The 19,086-nt window shown below is 37.9% G+C and overlaps 2 protein-coding genes across 8 annotated transcripts in view; both read left to right on the top strand.

Moving 5' to 3' along the window:
- The window catches only part of si:ch211-232d10.1, a 257,203-nt gene that overhangs the window by 12,456 nt on the left and 225,661 nt on the right, over positions 1-19,086 (top strand). The window lies entirely within an intron of this gene.
- LOC101886966 (NACHT, LRR and PYD domains-containing protein 3-like) overlaps positions 1-19,086 on the top strand; it is a 34,970-nt gene that overhangs the window by 12,456 nt on the left and 3,428 nt on the right. For all 7 annotated transcript variants that reach the window (XM_088649649.1, XM_087245722.1, XM_087245721.1 and 4 more), the window contains 5 exons: positions 2,678-2,762; positions 4,149-4,344; positions 7,482-9,258; positions 17,084-17,257; positions 18,278-18,451. In XM_088649649.1, the coding sequence (XP_088505775.1) occupies positions 2,678-2,762; positions 4,149-4,344; positions 7,482-9,258; positions 17,084-17,257; positions 18,278-18,451 (2,406 nt within the window). The remainder of the gene's footprint in view (positions 1-2,677; positions 2,763-4,148; positions 4,345-7,481; positions 9,259-17,083; positions 17,258-18,277; positions 18,452-19,086) is intronic.

Raw genomic sequence — 19,086 nt, 5'->3', positions numbered from 1 at the left:
CATTAGCTTAAAGTCCGCTATGAAAAGTCTGTGGGATGGAGTTTTCAGGAAACTGTTTGCCACGTCTAGCAGTGTGTGGTGTTAAAAGTGATTAGTGTGTGGTGTTTAAGGTGATCAGTGTGTACTGTTTAAAGTGATCAGTGTGTGGTGTTTAAAGTGATCAGTGTGTGGTGTTTAAAGTGATCAGTGTGTGGTGTTTAAAGTGATCAGTGTGTGGTGTTTAAAGTGATCAGTTTGTGGTGTTTAAGGTGATCAGTGTGTGGTGTTTAAGGTGATCAGTGTGTGGTGTTTAAAGTGATCAGTATGTGGTGTTTAAAGTGATCAGTGTGTGGTGTTTAGAGTGATCAGTTTGTCGTGTTTAAAGTGATCAGTGTGTGGTGTTTAAGGTGATCAGTGTGTGGTGTTTAAGGTGATCAGTGTGTACTGTTTAAAGTGATCAGTGTGTACTGTTTAAAGTGATCAGTGTGTGGTGTTTAAAGTGATCAGTGTGTGGTGTTTAAAGTTATCAGTGTGTGGTGTTTAAAGTGATCAGTGGGTGTGTGGTGTTTAAAGTGATCAGTGTGGTGTTTAAAGTGATCAGTGTGTGGTGTTTAAAGTGATCAGTGTGTGGTGTTTAAAGTGATCAGTGTGTGGTGTTTAAAGTTATCAGTTTGTGTGGTGTTTAAAGTGATCAGTGTGTGGTGTTTAAAGTGATCAGTTTGTGTGGTGTTTACAGTGATCAGTGTGTGGTGTTTAAAGTGATCAGTTTGTGTGGTGTTTAAAGTGATCAGTGTGTGGTGTTCAAAGTGATTAGTGTGTGGTGTTTAAAGTGATCAGTTTGTGGTGTTTAAAGTGATCAGTTTGTGGTGTTTAAAGTGATTAGTGTGTGGTGTTTAGAGTGATTAGTGTGTGGTGTTTAAAGTGATCAGTGTGTGGTGTTTAAGGTGATCAGTGTGTGGTGTTTAAGGTGATCAGTGTGTGATGTTTAGAGTGATCAGTGTGTGTGGTGTTTACAGTGGTCAGTGTGTGGTGTTCAAAGTGATTAGTGTGTGGTGTTCAAAGTGATCAGTGTGTGGTGTTTAAAGTGATCAGTGTGTGGTGTTTAAAGTTATCAGTTTGTGTGGTGTTTAAAGTGATCAGTGTGTGGTGTTTACAGTGATCAGTGTGTGGTGTTTACAGTGATCAGTGTGTGGTGTTTAAAGTGATCAGTTTGTGTGGTGTTTAAAGTGATCAGTTTGTGTGGTGTTTAAAGTGATCAGTGTGTGGTGTTTAAAGTGATCAGTTTGTGGTGTTTAAAGTGATCAGTGTGTGGTGTTTAAAGTGATCAGTGTGTGCTGTTTAGAGTGATCAGTGTGTGGTGTTTAAAGTGATCAGTGTGTGGTGTTCAAAGTGATTAGTGTGTGGTGTTTAAAGTGATCAGTTTGTGGTGTTTAAAGTGATCAGTTTGTGGTGTTTAAAGTGATTAGTGTGTGGTGTTTAGAGTGATTAGTGTGTGGTGTTTAAAGTGATCAGTGTGTGGTGTTTAAGGTGATCAGTGTGTGATGTTTAGAGTGATCAGTGTGTGTGGTGTTTACAGTGATCAGTGTGTGGTGTTCAAAGTGATTAGTGTGTGGTGTTCAAAGTGATCAGTGTGTGGTGTTTAAAGTGATCAGTTTGTGTGGTGTTTAAGGTGATCAGTGTGTGATGTTTAGAGTGATCAGTGTGTGTGGTGTTTACAGTGATCAGTGTGTGGTGTTCAAAGTGATTAGTGTGTGGTGTTCAAAGTGATCAGTGTGTGGTGTTTAAAGTGATCAGTTTGTGGTGTTTAAAGTGATCAGTTTGTGTGGTGTTTAAGGTGATCAGTGTGTGGTGTTTACAGTGATCAGTGTGTGGTGTTTACAGTGATCAGTGTGTGGTGTTTACAGTGATCAGTTTGTGGTGTTTAAAGTGATCAGTGTATGGTGTTTAAAGTGATCAGTTTGTGTGGTGTTTAAGGTGATCAGTGTGTGATGTTTAGAGTGATCAGTGTTTTAATAACTCATTTGTAATTACTGATTTATTTTCTCTTTGTCATGATGACAGTAAATAATATTAGACTAGATATTCTTCAGGACACTTCTATACAGCTTAAAGTGGCATTTAAAGGCTTCACTAACTTTCTCCAGAAGAAAAAAATTGTATCAGACATGCTGTGAAAATTTCCTTGCTCTGTTCATTTGAGAAATATATAAAAAAAAGAAAAAAAATCAAAGGGGGGCTAACAATTCTGACTTCAACTGTATATAATCATTTGGCAGGCAGGCGTTTTCATCTAAATTGACTTACAGTAGATACAAATAAAAAAAATACACTTAGGAGTCTGTTAAAGGTATAACAGTGTGTGCAGAAAGTTTTGAGCCTATTGAGTTTTTGAGGATTCATTATTTTATTCATTGATAATTTGTCTGGTAGTCTACATAGTACATTAAATAATACATTTACAATAGAGTACAATATTAGCAGTCGAGAATTACATGAAAATGGTAGCGTAGTGGTGACAATAGCAGCAGAGGTGACCTGAGATTGAAAAAATTCCCGACATGAATTATTGTTCCAGTCAACCCTTGCTGTCTCCTCATTATGAGCACTACAGCACATGTAATATTTACAATGTTTGTAAGATATATCTGTATGCGTTTGCCTCTAAATGTATAATTGAAGTAGTTTTATCTGTTAACAGTGTTGAATATGAGTCTGCAGATTCAGGAGACGAGACTCACAGGAGACACAAGAGTTTCACAGACAATCTCCAGTCCATCTTCCAGGTAGAAAAACTCATTTAGATTCATTAACGTCACTGAGATAACTCAATGAAACACAGAATATTCATTCACAACACTTGAGAACTGGATCTTTAATCTGCTTTGGTTGGCCCCTGACCCAACTAAAAGTGTCTACAAAATAAATAGTATTCTGAATAGTCTGTGCTGCTTTGGTTTTTCAGATATTAAAATAATATTTCCTGGTCATTCTGAGATTTCTCAGTCATTTACAGGCACAAATGAGACCATTTAGGGTAATTTTTGACTGAATGTTAGATATTTCAACCAGTTTTACTCAGAATAGTTGGATCTAGTCTGACATCGGCCTGTTTTATAAAATATACATTACAAATATCAGGATATGACAACTGCATCTATTGACAAACAACTTGCAACATACCAAACTAAAACAAAGCATCCTGTGCTTGGTTAGCTAATAAGAACAGTTGAAAGCAGAGATGCCAAGGCTAGCGCCCATGAGCCAAAGTTGGTGTATGGTAACCTTTGATTTGACACGTCATCCCATATAAGAGAGGCAGAATGTTGGGGAGGGTAGGGGTAATGCCTTTAAAACACATTATCATTTCAAATTTAACAAAAACTTTCATTTGTTTTATTGATAAATTAAAAAAAAAAAAAAAACTAAGATAAAACGCTTTAGTTAAATGTGAATGAATCAGATTTTTCTTTTAATAAACATACTGTTGCTCAACAGATAGAGCACTATTCTGAAGTCATCGGTGAGCAGATGAGGAGAAAGGCTGGTGCAGCTTGACTAGTGGACTCGGCTGTAAACTCCATTGTGTTATAAAGAGATTTTTTATTTATTTTTTTTAAGAAGCTTGCCTGACCATAGTAACGTCATTTGTACATTTAAAAGATATGTATGAATGCATTTATGCTTTATTAAATGACATTTAAAATCACAGTTTAAATAAACACATTTAATTATGTCCATTTATTTGTGTATTTAAATTGTGATTTATTTATACACATTTTAATGCTTCAATTATTATATTGATGATTTGATTCTAAAGGGCTCTCCTGTTCCTCCATAGCTAAAGCCACTGTTCAGATATTTATATAATATGTTTTTCAGACATTTATCAGGTATTTGTCCTCAATCTGCTCCTTAAACATCTCGCCCAAAGCTTTCTTCTGTTGAGTTTTGATGCGTTTTCTTACTGGTGTATCTGTAAAATATCTCAAATCATTCAGCGTAGTGATATGCAAATGTAATGTCCATCAGCTAATCAGAATCATGCAGTTTAACAGACTCATATGATCATGTTGTATAATGTATTGTCAGTTATTGGGTTTGTGGATGTACAGCTGTGTGTGAATCAATGATTTCGTTAAATATTGATCTTCTCTTTTCTTCACTCATAGAATCTTGAGAGCAAAATGATCAGATTCCTGAAGAATGAACTGGGAAACTTTAAGAAAATCTTACAGGAAGAAAACAGTCAAGAGTTTGTAAAGGAGTTTACTGAGAACAGAAGCATTATCACAGAAGCAGCTCTTGATCTCACACTCTTCTTCCTGAGAGAGATGAAGCAAGATCAAGCTGCTGATATTCTTGAAGGTAAGAGATTCCCCAGCAAACATTTGAACATCTGTTGACCGCTGAAACAGCGATTATATAAATAAAAATATATATATAAAAAATGTATCCAAAATGCTTTAATTGTTAATGATTTGTAACTGTCTTATAGATAGCCAACAGATAACTTACAAGCTGTTACTTAACAAGTTATAAATGACTTGTTAACTGTATTTAAATGATTTATAACTATACCTAATACATTAGTAATAGATCATGAACAAGCTGTTAGTAAATTACTTACTAAAGACTTGTTAAGTATCAGTTAATAGTTGATATATGTTATTTGGACGTTATCTTAAAGTTGCACCTGCTCTTCATTTAATAACTGTTAGTAAATGAGGAATAGTTGCAACTTCAGAATAACGTCCCAGTAACATACGCAAGCTAATAACTAACACTTAACTAATATATCAACTCACACTTTACAGATCAGTTTTCATAGTTTGTGTACCATCTACTAATACCAGTGAAACAATTCACTGAAATGATACAATTGCCTGTAATACAGAAAACAGAGTCGGAATGGAAAAAAAAATCATTGATCCTTAATCATTTCCCCGCTAAAATTATTCAGTGCATGATATCTATATCATTTTTAATTTGACAAAGATGTAAATAAATAAAATATCATGCATTTTGCAAATATTTATACAATATCTGTATCTATTGTCGAGTGCATTGCCGTGAGGTAGTTCTGAACTATTGTTCAGTCCCATGCCAGCGGTATTTGTGTGCTTCAAGGGCTTGACACTAGGAAGCGCATGAAGACTAGCAATAGTTATTTAGAGGGTTTTTGTTCAGATTAGTTGTGGAGGTAACGGAATTGTACTCAGTTTTTGGCCATAAGAATTACCTGCATAAATTGTAATTGGAGTAGGTTATAGGTCAAATTATTGGTTATGGTAATTTTGATTATTTTCTGATAATGGATAATAGGTTTGATAATGATATCAGTGGAGGAATTGTGTAGCGCTTCGGATGAGCTATTGAATTTTTTAAGAAAGAAAAAACCCAAGTCTGTCATGTAAACTTGCTGAAACCTTTTTTCACCCGCGATTGTCAAGCAGCTGATATTAAATTATCTGGGGTGGTCAGTCCTGTGACTGAGGCGCTGGGACAGTCTTCCATGGGAGACAAGGAGGGTGGTAAGTTTTTAGATGACAAGTGGGCACGACAAGAAATGTTAGTAAACTTGATTTACCCAACGGATAATGGCAGAAAATGACTGTAATTGTAACTTCTTCAGGACTTTATTCTTATTCTGTCATGAGCTTCGGGTTACAAAACACTCCTGTGACATTTCAGAGATTGATGAATTGTGTAGTCTCTGGTTTAGAGGATTATATAGTATTATTATATATATTATATATTATATATATATTATATAGTTTACAGCGATAACTGGGATCAACACATGAGACGGATGTGAGAATTATTTAAACCTTTAGCTGAAGCTAATTTGACTATGAATTTAGCTAAATGTGAATTTGCACGAGCACCGGTTTCTTATCTGGGCAAGGACATGGGATCAAGCACGATCGAGAATTTCCCTACTCCTTGTACTAAAAAAGAGCTTATGCGGTTTATTGGAATGGCCAGTTATTATCGTGGGTTCTGCCAAATCTGTTATTTGTCCGCTGACTAATCTATTAAAGAACTCTGGTAAGTTTGAGTGGAGTCCATATTGCCAAAAAGCTTTTGAGAATGTGAAGTTGTTGTTGACTGCTACTCCTGTGTTAGCAGCACCCCAAATTGGTGACGCAAGTCACGTAGGAGCCGGAGTGGTCTTTCTCCAGACTTATTCTGATGGTTTTAGTCATCCAACATGTTACTTCTCACGCAAATTTAATTCATATTTGTTGAATTATTCAGTGAAGGAAATGTTGCTGCTTATCTGGGTACTTCAACATTTTGATGTATATGTGGGAGGAGGGTCCACGGTTGTTTTTTGTTATCACAATCCTTTGACAGTTCTTCATTCATTGCAGTGTCAGAGTCAAAGCTTAATCTTGACGATTAAACACATAAAGGGGATTAATAATGTTTTTGTGGACACCTTGTCACATGCCACTGTGGTAGAGTAATGAAGTTGTATTTTGGTCTCCAATTGATGTGACTTGACCTACTCCTATATGTATCTATGCTGTACATTAGTTTTACACTCATCCACAAGTTACTTACTTTTTAACAATAATCCAATAATCCACTCCAAGCCCACCTCTGACTCTAAATAATCCAATATATACTGTTATTCTGTTATTAGAACAATAACGTTACACTGGGTTCAAATTGAGAAACAGTGAACCGATAATACAGCGCATGTGTGAATTAGTGAACCAAACACAAACAGTACATGAAAGCCTGCTGTGAATGAACTAAACCTAAACAACTGCCGCGCAGGTAAACCGAGGGCTTAAATGAGAGGATCTGGTGAAAAACATTAGTTTTTTTTCATAACAGAAACTCGTAATGTGATTTAAATAAGTGAATAATGCTTTAGTTGTGATTTTTTCAGATCATGGTGATGTTTTAACTGACTAAAATTACTATTGTTGACTACATAATTTTAATATGTTGAGTACTTGCACACATATACTTAAGGCTGCTATCTTGTTGTCTGTTGATTTGAATTTGAGGATGGGTAGATGGTTGTGGTAGATGGTAGTGGTCATGTGTCCTCTAAATATAGGTTTCAAAAAATGTATAGCTGAGTTTTTATTATACAGCAAATATCCTCATTTAGAAAAAAAAAGAAAAAAAAAACTAAAACTAAGCAATTTCAATATATAGAAACTAGTAAATCTACCTCTTAAACTAATTAAAACTCTATTTGAAAACAAAAAGTCAAAACGAAATAAAAACTTAAGCTAATGAAAAATCCAAAACTATTATAACCTTGGCAATGCATGTGTAAAGGACATAATTTGTGGAGGTCCCTTTCACAACTTATTTACAATTGTGTGTAAATGATCTACGATCTACTGCAACCATTTTTGGTAAGCCACATGAAGTTGCCATCAGACCAATGTTTTCTGGGTCATGGCAATCTATATTAATTACAAAAAATCTGGAAAAGTCAAGACTAAATCTCTCTGCTTCTTTGCTTCTGTGTTTAGGCGAGCTGTTCTTTATTAATCAGCTTAAATGTAGCCTGAAGAAGAAATATCAACGTGTGTTTGAAGGAATTGCTCAGCAAGGAGACTCCACACTTCTGAATAACATCTACACAGATCTCTACATCACTCAGGGTGCGAGTGAACAGGTCAACACTGAACATGAGATCAGACAGATTGAAGCTGCTTCCAGACGTCATCAGTCACTAGAGATACAGGTTGAATGCAAACATTTGTTTGAAGCAGCTGAACAAGACGAGCGGATCAGAACTGTCCTGACAAAAGGAGTTGCTGGCATCGGGAAATCAGTCTCTGTGCAAAAGTTTGTTCTGGATTGGGCTGAAGGGAAAGAAAATCAAGACATCAGCTTCATATTTCCTCTTCCATTCAGAGAGATGAACTTAAAGGAGAAAGAAAGACAAAGTTTAAAAGACCTCATAACTCAGTTTTTCCCAGAGACTAAAGGACTGAACCTTACAAGAAGCACACGATTCAAAGTCCTGTTCATCCTTGATGGATTGGATGAATGTCGTCTTCCTCTGAACTTTGCTGGTAATGAGACGTGTGGTGATGTATCTTCAGCAGTCTCTCTGGATGTTCTCCTGACGAACCTCATCAAGGGAAATCTGCTTCCTTCTGCTCTCATCTGGATCACCAGCAGACCAGCAGCTGCCAGTAAGATTCCTGCTGACTGTATCGACCGGCTGACAGAGATACGAGGATTCAATGATGCCCAAAAGGAGGAGTACTTCAGAAAGAGACTCACAGATCAGAATCAGGCCAGAGAAATCATTGATCACATTAAACAGTCAAAGAGTCTCTTTATTATGTGCCACATCCCAGTCTTCTGCTGGATTTCAGCCACTGTTCTCCAGAACATACTGAAACTGAAACACAGGGCTCATGCTGAAACACTGCAGGAATCTCCCAAGACTCTGACACAGATGTACACACACTTTCTCCGCTTTCAGATGCAGCAGAGCAAAAGAAAGTATGATGGAGAAAACACAGCAGATGTCTCCTGGGATCCAAAGCTCATCCTTTCACTGGGGAAACTGGCCTTCCAGCAGCTGGACAGAAACAATGTGATCTTCTATGAGAGCGATCTGAAAGACTGTGGCATTGACGTCTATAAGGCATCGGTGTACTCAGGCATGTGTACCCAGATCTTTAAGGAGGAGACGGGAATTATTCTTGGTACCATGTACTGCTTTCTTCACTTGAGCATTCAGGAGTTCATTGCAGCCCTTTATCAACATCTGATTCTAGACAGCGACAAGAAGCATGGATTGTTTTTACAGATAAGCAAAAATAAAGGCGTGACCGATTTCCTGAAGACAGCAGTAGACAAGGCTCTGGAAAGTGAGAATGGACATCTGGACCTTTACCTTCGCTTCCTTCTCGGTCTGTCACTCCAGTCCAATCGACAACTCTTACGAGGCCTGTTGACACAGCAGGATGACAGAGACCAGAGCAAAAAGAAAATAATTGCCTACATCAAGCAGAAACTTAAAGGAAATCTGTCTCCAGAGAGATCCATCAATCTGTTCTACTGTCTGAATGAACTGAACGATCAAACTCTGCTGAAAGAGATTCAGTCTCACCTCAATAGTGGAAGTCTGTCATCTGCTCGCCTTTCACCTGCCCAGTGGTCTGCTCTGGTCTTTGTGTTGTTGACCTCAGAGGAGGAGCTGGAGGAGTTTGAGCTTCACAAATTCCAGAGATCAGACGAGTGTCTCATCAGACTATCAGCAGTCATCAAAACCTCCAAAAGAGCCTTGTAAGTCCTTATTTCTTTCATCTAAGAAATAGACATTAGCTGATATTAAATAATACAATACATAATTTTAATGAACATACACAATATTGATATTGTCGGCACTTTAAAATACTGTGAATAATTGATTATTATTTAATATTTCATTTCATTAATTACTCATTAAGAGTCAAAAATATGCTCGAGGAACACTCCTGATGGACATAGATCTGGGAAGTGGCAGGGCTCTATATATATATATATATATATATATATATGAGAGTATATACATGTGTGTGTGTGTGTGTGTGTGTGTGTGTGTGTGTATATATGACAGCGCTCTATATAAATATATAAACAAAAGTCCATAGATGGGAGGGGGCCGTGAAGACTCCTGCGGAAACAGCCAAGGGTGGCGAGGGATGACGAGGGGGCTTGGATGCAATTCCAATTAACTACTTGACTGGTGGAGAAACAAAGTCTAGAAGTAAGGAAAAAGAGCAGGGAATGTGGCTGGGTCATGCCCTCTCCCTTGAGTAGATGTGGGTTGATGGCTGGCGAGAGTCATCTGGGCTTCTTTGAGGTGCCTTTGGCTAAGACGTATGTATGTCTTGAAGGCATCGGATGACCACCTTCCCAGAGTCTGGATTTGTTGTTGTAAAAGCCCTTTGTGTTTATGTGTTTTATTAAGGCTGAAAAACAGCATTGATACGTTTAGGGCCGTATCTGAGTCCACTAGGTACTTTCAGAGGTGTATCCAGCTCTGTGAGCTCATAAACTGACTGAGCCGAGCCCAGTTTGATGAACTTTTTCTTAGTGTCGGCTGGAAGATTTCCCCCAGGACTCCCAACATGAGGAGTAGGTCACAATCACGCCCCCACAAGAGGAAGCTTCTGATTGGTTAACCCTCTGGGGTCTAAGGGGGTTTTGGGGCTCTGCAGAAGTTTCGACATGCACTGACATTTGTGTTGTTTTCAGTATGTTAAAAACATATAAATGGATAAAGTGTGATAACACTGTAAACAGCACAAGTTAGGCTACAATAATACCTAAGCAGCATGTTTGTATGTGTTTGTGTTTTTGAGAAAGAAACGTTTATGCGTGGTTAGTGAAAAACAAAAATTTTGAAGTCTCTGAAACAAGGCCATGAAACACACAGAGAACATTTGTGCACAAGACTTTTGAGAACTGGATCTTGTAGTCTAGTGTTTTTGCTTCAAAATGATGTGAGAATCATCTTGTTCACTTCCTCACAGAAAACAATATAATGAATTAAAATTTCTAAGTCACTTTTTAAGTGAAATTGGTTTATGCGAGAAGGCGTGAACTATCATTACTATGCAGTGAGTCACACCTGAGAAGACAAAGACCTGCATAATGAGCTGAATAATAAGCCATCAGACAGGTATATGACTAGGAGGGAAGAGTTTCAAGAAGGAATCAGAGAAAAGTTTATATACTTTTTGTTTGCATGTTTATTTAAAATATATTATTCACACAAAATAACTGGAGATACACTTGTGAGAGTCAGTACACTCAATAAAACTCTGCAAACTTTTAAACTTACACATAGAAAATCTACTGATTTATTTATTTATTTATTTAGTAAATGAAGAGTTTAGTTGCAAAAGGAGATATTTCCATTTTAAGAAATGTTGGTTATTTGACATTATTATTTACGACATCAACAGTCAAGTTCATTCACAATTTTATACATTAAACTATTAAGCTCAGTGAAGTCCAGGAACACAATATTCTTCAAACCCAGGATATTTTTTATTTAACTTTATGTCTTTAAATAGTTTATAAATAAGTCATAAATCATGCCAAAATGCAACATATTATCTCAACATTGTCAAACATCTTAAATTGGTTAAAAAAACAATACATCATTATTATATGGAATAGTATATACAAAGATTGATTAATAATAATACGATTCTGAGTTAGTTTTGGTATTCTGATATTAGAGCAATGATATTTTAAAGAATGATGATTAATCCATATGCGATAATGAAATCTTTTTTCAGCAGCTTTTGGCGCAAGTGATCATCCTCTCACTCGGTATTCACAGTAATTATTTAAAGAATAAACTTACAAAGGACACTTAGAAATGTAGTCTTGCAGACAGGTATCCTGTGATGAGGAGGGGCGCAGGAAAAAGGCAGTATTTCACTGTAACCCCTGGCCTTCTTCTTGACATCAGCGGAGACTCACAGACGCAGGATTATTTGAACCTGGTCCGCTTTTGTAGCGTTTTTATAAATTTTTGTGAAGTTGAAGGCGACATCTTCATCTAACAGTTTGTTGTCATGACACAGAACATCATTACTCGCATTACTGAGCAAACTCGGAGCACATCTTGTCTACTTTCTACTGTCTAGCTCTCTTTGCCACTAGTCCTTTAATTCTGTTGTTTTCAGATCTGGAAATGTACATATGAAGCGCGCTTACTGAGAGGTGGGACCACGCTGCTGTAATGAGGCGATATAGGAGAATCCGTACAGTCCTTACTTTTACACGGATTACATACAAAGAGATCATTTGTTTTCAACTTGAATTGGTTAATGCAAAAGTAGACATATTAAGCTTTATATAGATATCAGAAATCATCATCTTTGTTGACTATTTGCCGAGTTTCCTTTCATTTTAGTGACGTGTTTTTCTGATCACAGTCTGCACGCGTCTTCAGACACTTGTAATATCAATGCCTCGTGGGCGTGGTCGCATTAAAACTAATGAGATCAGACTGAGAATATAGACATAGCGTTGATTTCATACTGATTACTTAATCAAGCAATATAAAGTATTGCTGACTTTGTTTTCAACATGCATAGCTGCGTTTAAAAGTAGACACTTTAAGCTTTCTAGAAATACATTTCTCATATGTGTTCGTTTTGTATTCGTGGAGTTTCAGCGCATTTTAATGATGCATTTCTAAAACCAGTTCACGGAGAGAGAAAAGACAGAATGCCTACTCTGTTGTTTTCCTTATTTTGCAAAAGCACACACGTTTGTTGTTGTTGTGAGTATACACAACAATAAGTAGACACATAACAGATTCGATTGATGTATTGATCTCATTTATACGATCAAAACTGAAAGTGTAATTTAAGTTCATTTCAGCAGTTTGACGCCACCACACGTCAAAACGCGTATACGCAGTCTTCGACCCCAGAGGGTTTATGCGGGGCGAATGTCCGCTGAAGTTCAGACTTTCAAACTCAAGCAATGGGTGCCATTCACGCCACGCCATTCGCGTGTATCGCGCCGCAGGATGTCTATTCACACATTTTCACTGACTTAACATGTAAATCACTCGTGCGTTCTGCGTCTGGTGTGAACGCAGCATTACATTCTGTAAAAGCGGTCGGTGGGCAGAGCCCATAGCTGGACTCGAGCTGTGCTCTCTCATCACGCATGCATGCCGTGACATCGCAAGCAGACTCCTATAGAGCTAGCACTTGATCATGCGCCAATCACGAGCACAATCAGCCAATCAAAACGCAGCTTAGGTCTGCGGTACATTGAGTCTATTGACTGGTTTCATTCTGTTCAGATAGAGAGAAAGGTCACATGCTTTGCTTTCCGCCTTATGCCAGTTAGTTTTGTGTGCGTCAATGATGAGAAACCACACACACACACACACACACACACACACACACACACACACACTCCCATGTAAAAGACGGTACCTATTCAAGTGTGATGGACATTAAAGAACTTTAAATGGGGTTCAAGTCTCCGTGTTCTTACCGGCACTCCATGGCAACGATTTTGTCTGAAACGGGTACAACTGTTGACTGTACTGACATCTTTATGATCCATCCATGCGTGATCATAGGGAGAACCAGATGACCAATAATTCTTGGCTAGAAGTTGCAACAGCAGTAGGAGAGGAGGAAAGTTTTAGAAAGGTTTGGAAAAACCTGAGGGATAAGTTTGTTCAAACACCAACAGCAAAAAAGGCCATGGCAAAAGTGGAGTCCCTTGTGGTTTTAATATTACAGCATATGTTTTTCCACCAGTCATCGGTTTTACACTGATGCATATATTACAATTTTGAATTTAAAACAATTTACAAGTGACAAAATGTAAATAGAATGCCCTTGTGTCAATGATCTGTTTGCTCAATAAAGAAAGACAGAGTTTCTACATCCTGCAAAGTTGGATCAGCTATGATGGGGTGGAATGTGGGATTGAAATGTTGATGTTAGTTCACAACATCTCAAAAGCCAAAAAGGCTAGTGTGGATACGGCATCAAGGGTGTGGGCTGTACAGGTATGAGCGGAAATGTGTCTTTGCAAAGAGTGTGAAAGCATTAGGAATGGATGTAGAGTGTGATGGGTTGAATGAGGGCAGTTTCTGGAGTCGGCAGTCATGAACTCTAAAATGAGAAAACAAGAGAGAATCAGAAATTAAATCTTTACAGCATGGTGCATGTACAGCAGTTTGTTAAACAAACAAAAAAGAGGCCCCCAAAACATCTTCAATGATATTAATAATTCTCTTTTTATTTGTCTGATTGTCTTTTGACTGCCCCCTATCATTTAAAAGAATATCTCAATAATGAACGCGTCAAGTATAAAAGCCTTGTCTTTCATGAGGTGTGCGATGTGTTTGTCTGTAGCTCAATGCTGCATCTAATCTGTCTTCAGTACTGTTCAATTTAAATACATTTATTTCACCACAAATTTTTGATTTAGCATTTTCTCTCGCGTGTTACATAAGAGCATCCGTTACATCAGTTACATCAGATCAGATGTGGCAGAGTTTTATTATTATTATTATTAATAAATATAAATATATCAACTGCCAACATCAAACCTTGAACTTGAAAAACCATGTAACTACTTGGTAATAACTGTGTGAATGTAATGTTTATCATGGGCTTTTACTGCAGCTATGATAAGTAACATCTCGTTTGGAATCTGAACATGATTGAAAAATCTTGATCATATCTGGCCCGATTCATTCACAAAGTCTTTGCATTCAGTACATTCATAAACTGTCCAGAGAAAAGGCTGGACCATCTCAAGTTTGTAAAGCTCATTGGATGGTGACACTTCTCCTTTCAGCTATTGGCTCCTTGGAGTATCAGTCAGAGTGCAAAAAGTCGGCGACCATTTTGTTGACCAAAATCGCTACAGTGTTTATGCCTGAAGGACTGGCTCCACACGCTCCAGCAGCTGGTTTGGATGACAACATTGCACCCTTCCATGAATGCTTATTAACGTATGAATATGTTGTGGACTAATGTTTATGGTTTAGATTGCCTGGTCATTGCAATCGAACTACTTCAGCTGTCAGAATGTTATGGATCTGTGGACATGCAGGGGGTTGAGAGGTGAGTTCTCTGTTGAAATCATTCTATTCAAGCTGGTCTCGTCTTTCGAAACCTTTATAAAAAGTTTAGTCTTTGTTGGAGTGAAGGTATCTAGCGAAGCTTCTATTTAAAGCATGTACGTTACCAAAAGTGGACCGCTGGGAGAGCAGTGAGAGTTTGGCTTCATTACAATGGCTTGGATTGCCGGTGTCTTGAGTTTAGTTGGAGTTGTGGATTGCATTGTGTGGGGCAGTTGGAGCAGAAGTTGGAAGAGCTGTTGTGCCGGTGGGAATTCAGGCTTGATTGCTGGCGAGGCAGCGGCTGAGGTTTTGGGGAGAGCGGGGTTCTGGCTGAAGTTGTTGTTGTTGTTGTTTGTTTGTTCTTCCGCATCAAAAGGTAAATGATGCTGGAGTGTAGGTTAAATGCTGGAGCATTTGTAGAGGAAAGCATTCTTCCAAAATGAAGATAGAGCAGTAGGGAGAAAACGATCCATTTATAGTAAACTAGAATCACTCTGATTGGATTATTACTGATTACAGATGAGCAGCCAGCAGTGCTCAATCATATCACGTGCTCCTCTCAAAATTAGTTTATGAAGCTTCACTTAATTTAGAGTAACTCTACCACCGCTGCTTTTCTGCTGTTATTAACCCTTTTGCTGGTGGGTTTAAAATATTCTGGATCCAGGAGTCAGTTTTTTGAGGTGACCATTATTTTAGAACATTCACTCTTAATGTTTCCATGACGAAGCATCATCAGCAGTTCATTCATCAGTTACTCTCTAAATACATGCAAGTGAGTGTCTGATGAACTTAAAGTAGATTCAACTTTATAGTTACTTTCACCATGTGTACCTGATATGAATTAAACACATCAGCAATTTATATTTGAGTGGATTGTTGGACTTCAAAAAGACTTTCTTGTGTTTCACAAGCTCTAAATGTTTTGTTTTACTAGTGCTTGTTTGTATTTCATTGTTACGTCCCGACCAGTCTAGGGTTGGTGGGAACAATAACAAGTGTAAAAAAAAAACAAAGAAATAAACTCAAATACTCAATTTAGGGGTTTCCCCTTCTCCTGTCCCAACTCACAATAATCACAACACTGATCAAGTAGTAACAATATTTATTTACTTAGAAAACAAAGATAGAAGCATCTCTTCGGAAGGGAATCCAGGCCAAAATAATAAACAAAAAGACAGCTAACTTGCGGGGAAATAATTCTAACTTACCTGCTCAAATAAAAGTACCCCAAATAAAATTAAGCAAACTTCCCTTTCTCCCCTTGCTACCAAACCAGGAGAAAACGTTTTAAAGTAAATGGCGATTCCCAACCTACCGCTTCTGTTTCTAACCAAAAATAATATATATAAATATTTAATCACAAAAGCCAATATATTCAGATTTAACAGAGAGCCGTTTTAGAAAATAATTAAATTGTCAGTAACAGAAATCAATCAATTCACACCAAGTCAACCAACAGTTTGAAGCAGGAGATAGGAGACGCTCGGAACAACAGCGGCGGCGGCGGCGGCGACGACGACGACGACGACGGAGATTTGCGACCTGCACCGAGCAGAAAGATCTCCCCATTGTTTCTCTCCTCCAGCTTATATACGCTCCCACACGCAACACGGCTGGACCGCAATCAAGCGCAGCTCTAGAGGGAGGGGGAGAGAGAGAGAAAGCTGCGCATGCTCCACAGCGCACAACACAACATCAGCTCCAAATGCATAAACAAAACACAAATCTGTATATATATATATAATAAACAAACAAATAATTAATACGTTCTAACTTATCTAAAACATAAAAAAGCATTAGGCAGTTAAAACGCTGCATAATTGTGATGATATGATGCATCTTTCTCTGGCTCAGCACCAGCCAACACACCTGCTGTTGAACTCCCTTCTTCCTCATCTCTGTCTATGAGCGCTGAACTCTGTATCAGTGAGTGAGAGAGACTGTGTTCACTTCGCTCTGCACTGACTTAAGGGTTTTTTTTTTTAATTCGCAAATGTTCCCGTGTCGTGCGACACAACAAATCAATCATAAAATCTGTTGGCAACTCTTTGAGTAATTGATTTTTATCGATTTAATCAATTCACTTTTGCAGCTCTAATACAAATATCTGACATTTCTCGGAACAGGATCCAGCCAGATCCTGCTCAAATGAAGCTCTGATTTATATACATTTATATATTTATAATGTCCCGCTGGGCAGCAACTTGCACAACTTTTTTTGAAGTGTTGTGAATGAAGTACACTGGGACGAATGTCCTCATGTGCCCAATAGCAAGGAGCCAGCCAGCAATCACAGAGGGAAACACTCCATGGCAACTCTGCTGTAACTTTCACTCATTGGAAAATGTTTCTCTGCCTGCGTTATGTTCAGCTGATGTCCCGCCCCCTAGAGCCATATACCCCACCGTGATTGGTGGGCTCGTTCAGCTCCGCACACAACACTGTAAATTGCCGTACATATCAAACTCAACATCAATATTGTGTTTGTCCTCTACACAGACTACAGTGGTGTAATCTCACTGTTGAGTGCTGTGAGAGTTTGTCTTCAGCTCTACAATCCTCAAACTGTGTGCTGAGAGAGCTGGACCTGAGTAACAATGACCTGCAGGATTCAGCAGTGAAGCTTCTCTCTGATGGACTGAAGAGTCAACACTGTAAACTGGACACACTGAGGTAAATACTCTTCCACTCAACAACAACTACAAAAAGAGAGTTACATATTGGTTAAACAAATATGGGAAGCCCCTTTCCCCACTCAGTGTGTTGGCAGATGGGCAATTTTTTATAGGTGTGATTTTATTCATATCTATACAAGTCTCTGTGTGTGTAGACAAATGCAGCCAAAAGCATTACTGAGTAAAATACAAAAAATGTGTAAAAAACTTCTAATATACAGAACTGTATGACTGTATTTAAAGAGTATTTAGATGACATATTTTACATGTTCATATTATATTGTTGTTTATATCTGCATTTGTTTATTTTAAAGGTTTATTTAAGAATTTGTCAGATGTTCTGGCAATCCTGTCTAAATAAATAAATAACAGTGATGAAGACAAAGTGAACCCTGTGGGGTCTGTAGGGTTTTGGGCCCTGGTGAGGTTTTGAGCTGCTCTGATGTTTGTACAGTTTGCAGTTTTCCTGAAAACATATAAACGTCTCATCACAGTCTTATTATCTAAACTGAAGAAGTGTCTTGGCCTTGTTAACATTTGGACTCAAAGGTGGATTGACTACAGCTCTAGTGACTGTCAGACAGGAGACAAAGACACCAAGAGATTGAGTTTGTGTGTGTTTAGTTTATTTACAGTATTGTCCACAATATAAAATAAATATAATCTAAAGATAAATAATGGAAATCAGCTCATTTTCAATTACACTTTATACTTCAAGATTTCCTTCTGAGCTCAAATGTGTCTTATTCCTCACAGCAGACTTTACAGCTTGATGTGATGTCTTATGAACTATTGCTCTGTACACTTCTACAGATGATGTCGAGTCCTTGTTGAGTGTGTGTGTGTGTGTGTGTGTGTGTGTGTGTGTTTGCTGATGTGATCAATAAGGGGAGCTGATCAGGATGTGTGTGTTCATCACTGCTGTTGACATGAGCAGAAACAGCAGTCAGCATCTTCACAACACAAAGAGATGTGTGATTGTCCAACTGTGTGATGTGGACTATTGCTGTGTTTGTAGATTGTCTGGCTGTATGGTGACAGAGGAAGGCTGTGGTTTTCTGTCTTCAGCTCTGACTTCAAACCCCTCACACCTGAGAGAGCTGGATCTGAGCTACAATCATCCAGGAGATTCAGGAGTCAAGCTGCTCTCTGAACAACTGGAGGATCCAAACTACACACTGGACAAACTCAAGTATGTGGAGCAGCACTGCCTTTTTTATTGTGAATACAGATACTTTGATACTTCACTGCTCTTCTAGTGTCCAGATATGAATCAAAGCTGTTAAATATGTCAGTGCACTGGGGCAGTTCTCACATTAAGCGTGATATTATATCTCATATTAACACTGTACAGTTTCAGCATTGTAGTTGAGCAGTGAAACTTGTTCTCTACATTTCTGCTGAAGAACTGTACAGTATCAGCTCAGAGATGTGTGTGTACTGTTCTCCAAATACGTCCTGTGTATACTTTAACAGCAAGTTAAACTCTCCCTCATGAACTTCACAGACACAGAATGTCCTTTATCACACTTTAATAAGGGCGGAGTAAAACTATAAACAGGAAGAAAATAAACAATATCAATTTACATTCACAATGTGGACATAACAAAGATGTTTCTGGCAAATATCTCACATATCTTGTAATCTGGCTCTTTTCTGCTTCTAAACTAACATGAACACAAAATATCAGGCAATAAAAGTGATCAGCAGACAGTGATGCTGGTTCTGATATAGTCCAGTGACAATCACATGTTGAACAAACTCAAATAAAGCAAATGACAAAAAACTCCTAAACTAATCCTTTATAACTGAAGTATTATGAACAAT

The sequence above is a fragment of the Danio rerio genome, chromosome 4 (genome assembly GCF_052040795.2).
Source record: "Danio rerio strain M-AB ecotype USA chromosome 4, GRCz13ab, whole genome shotgun sequence".
NCBI classification, from domain to species: Eukaryota; Metazoa; Chordata; class Actinopteri; order Cypriniformes; family Danionidae; genus Danio; species Danio rerio.
The sequence above is the reverse complement of the archived record's forward strand: the minus strand, read 5'-3'. Positions and strand labels throughout refer to the sequence as shown.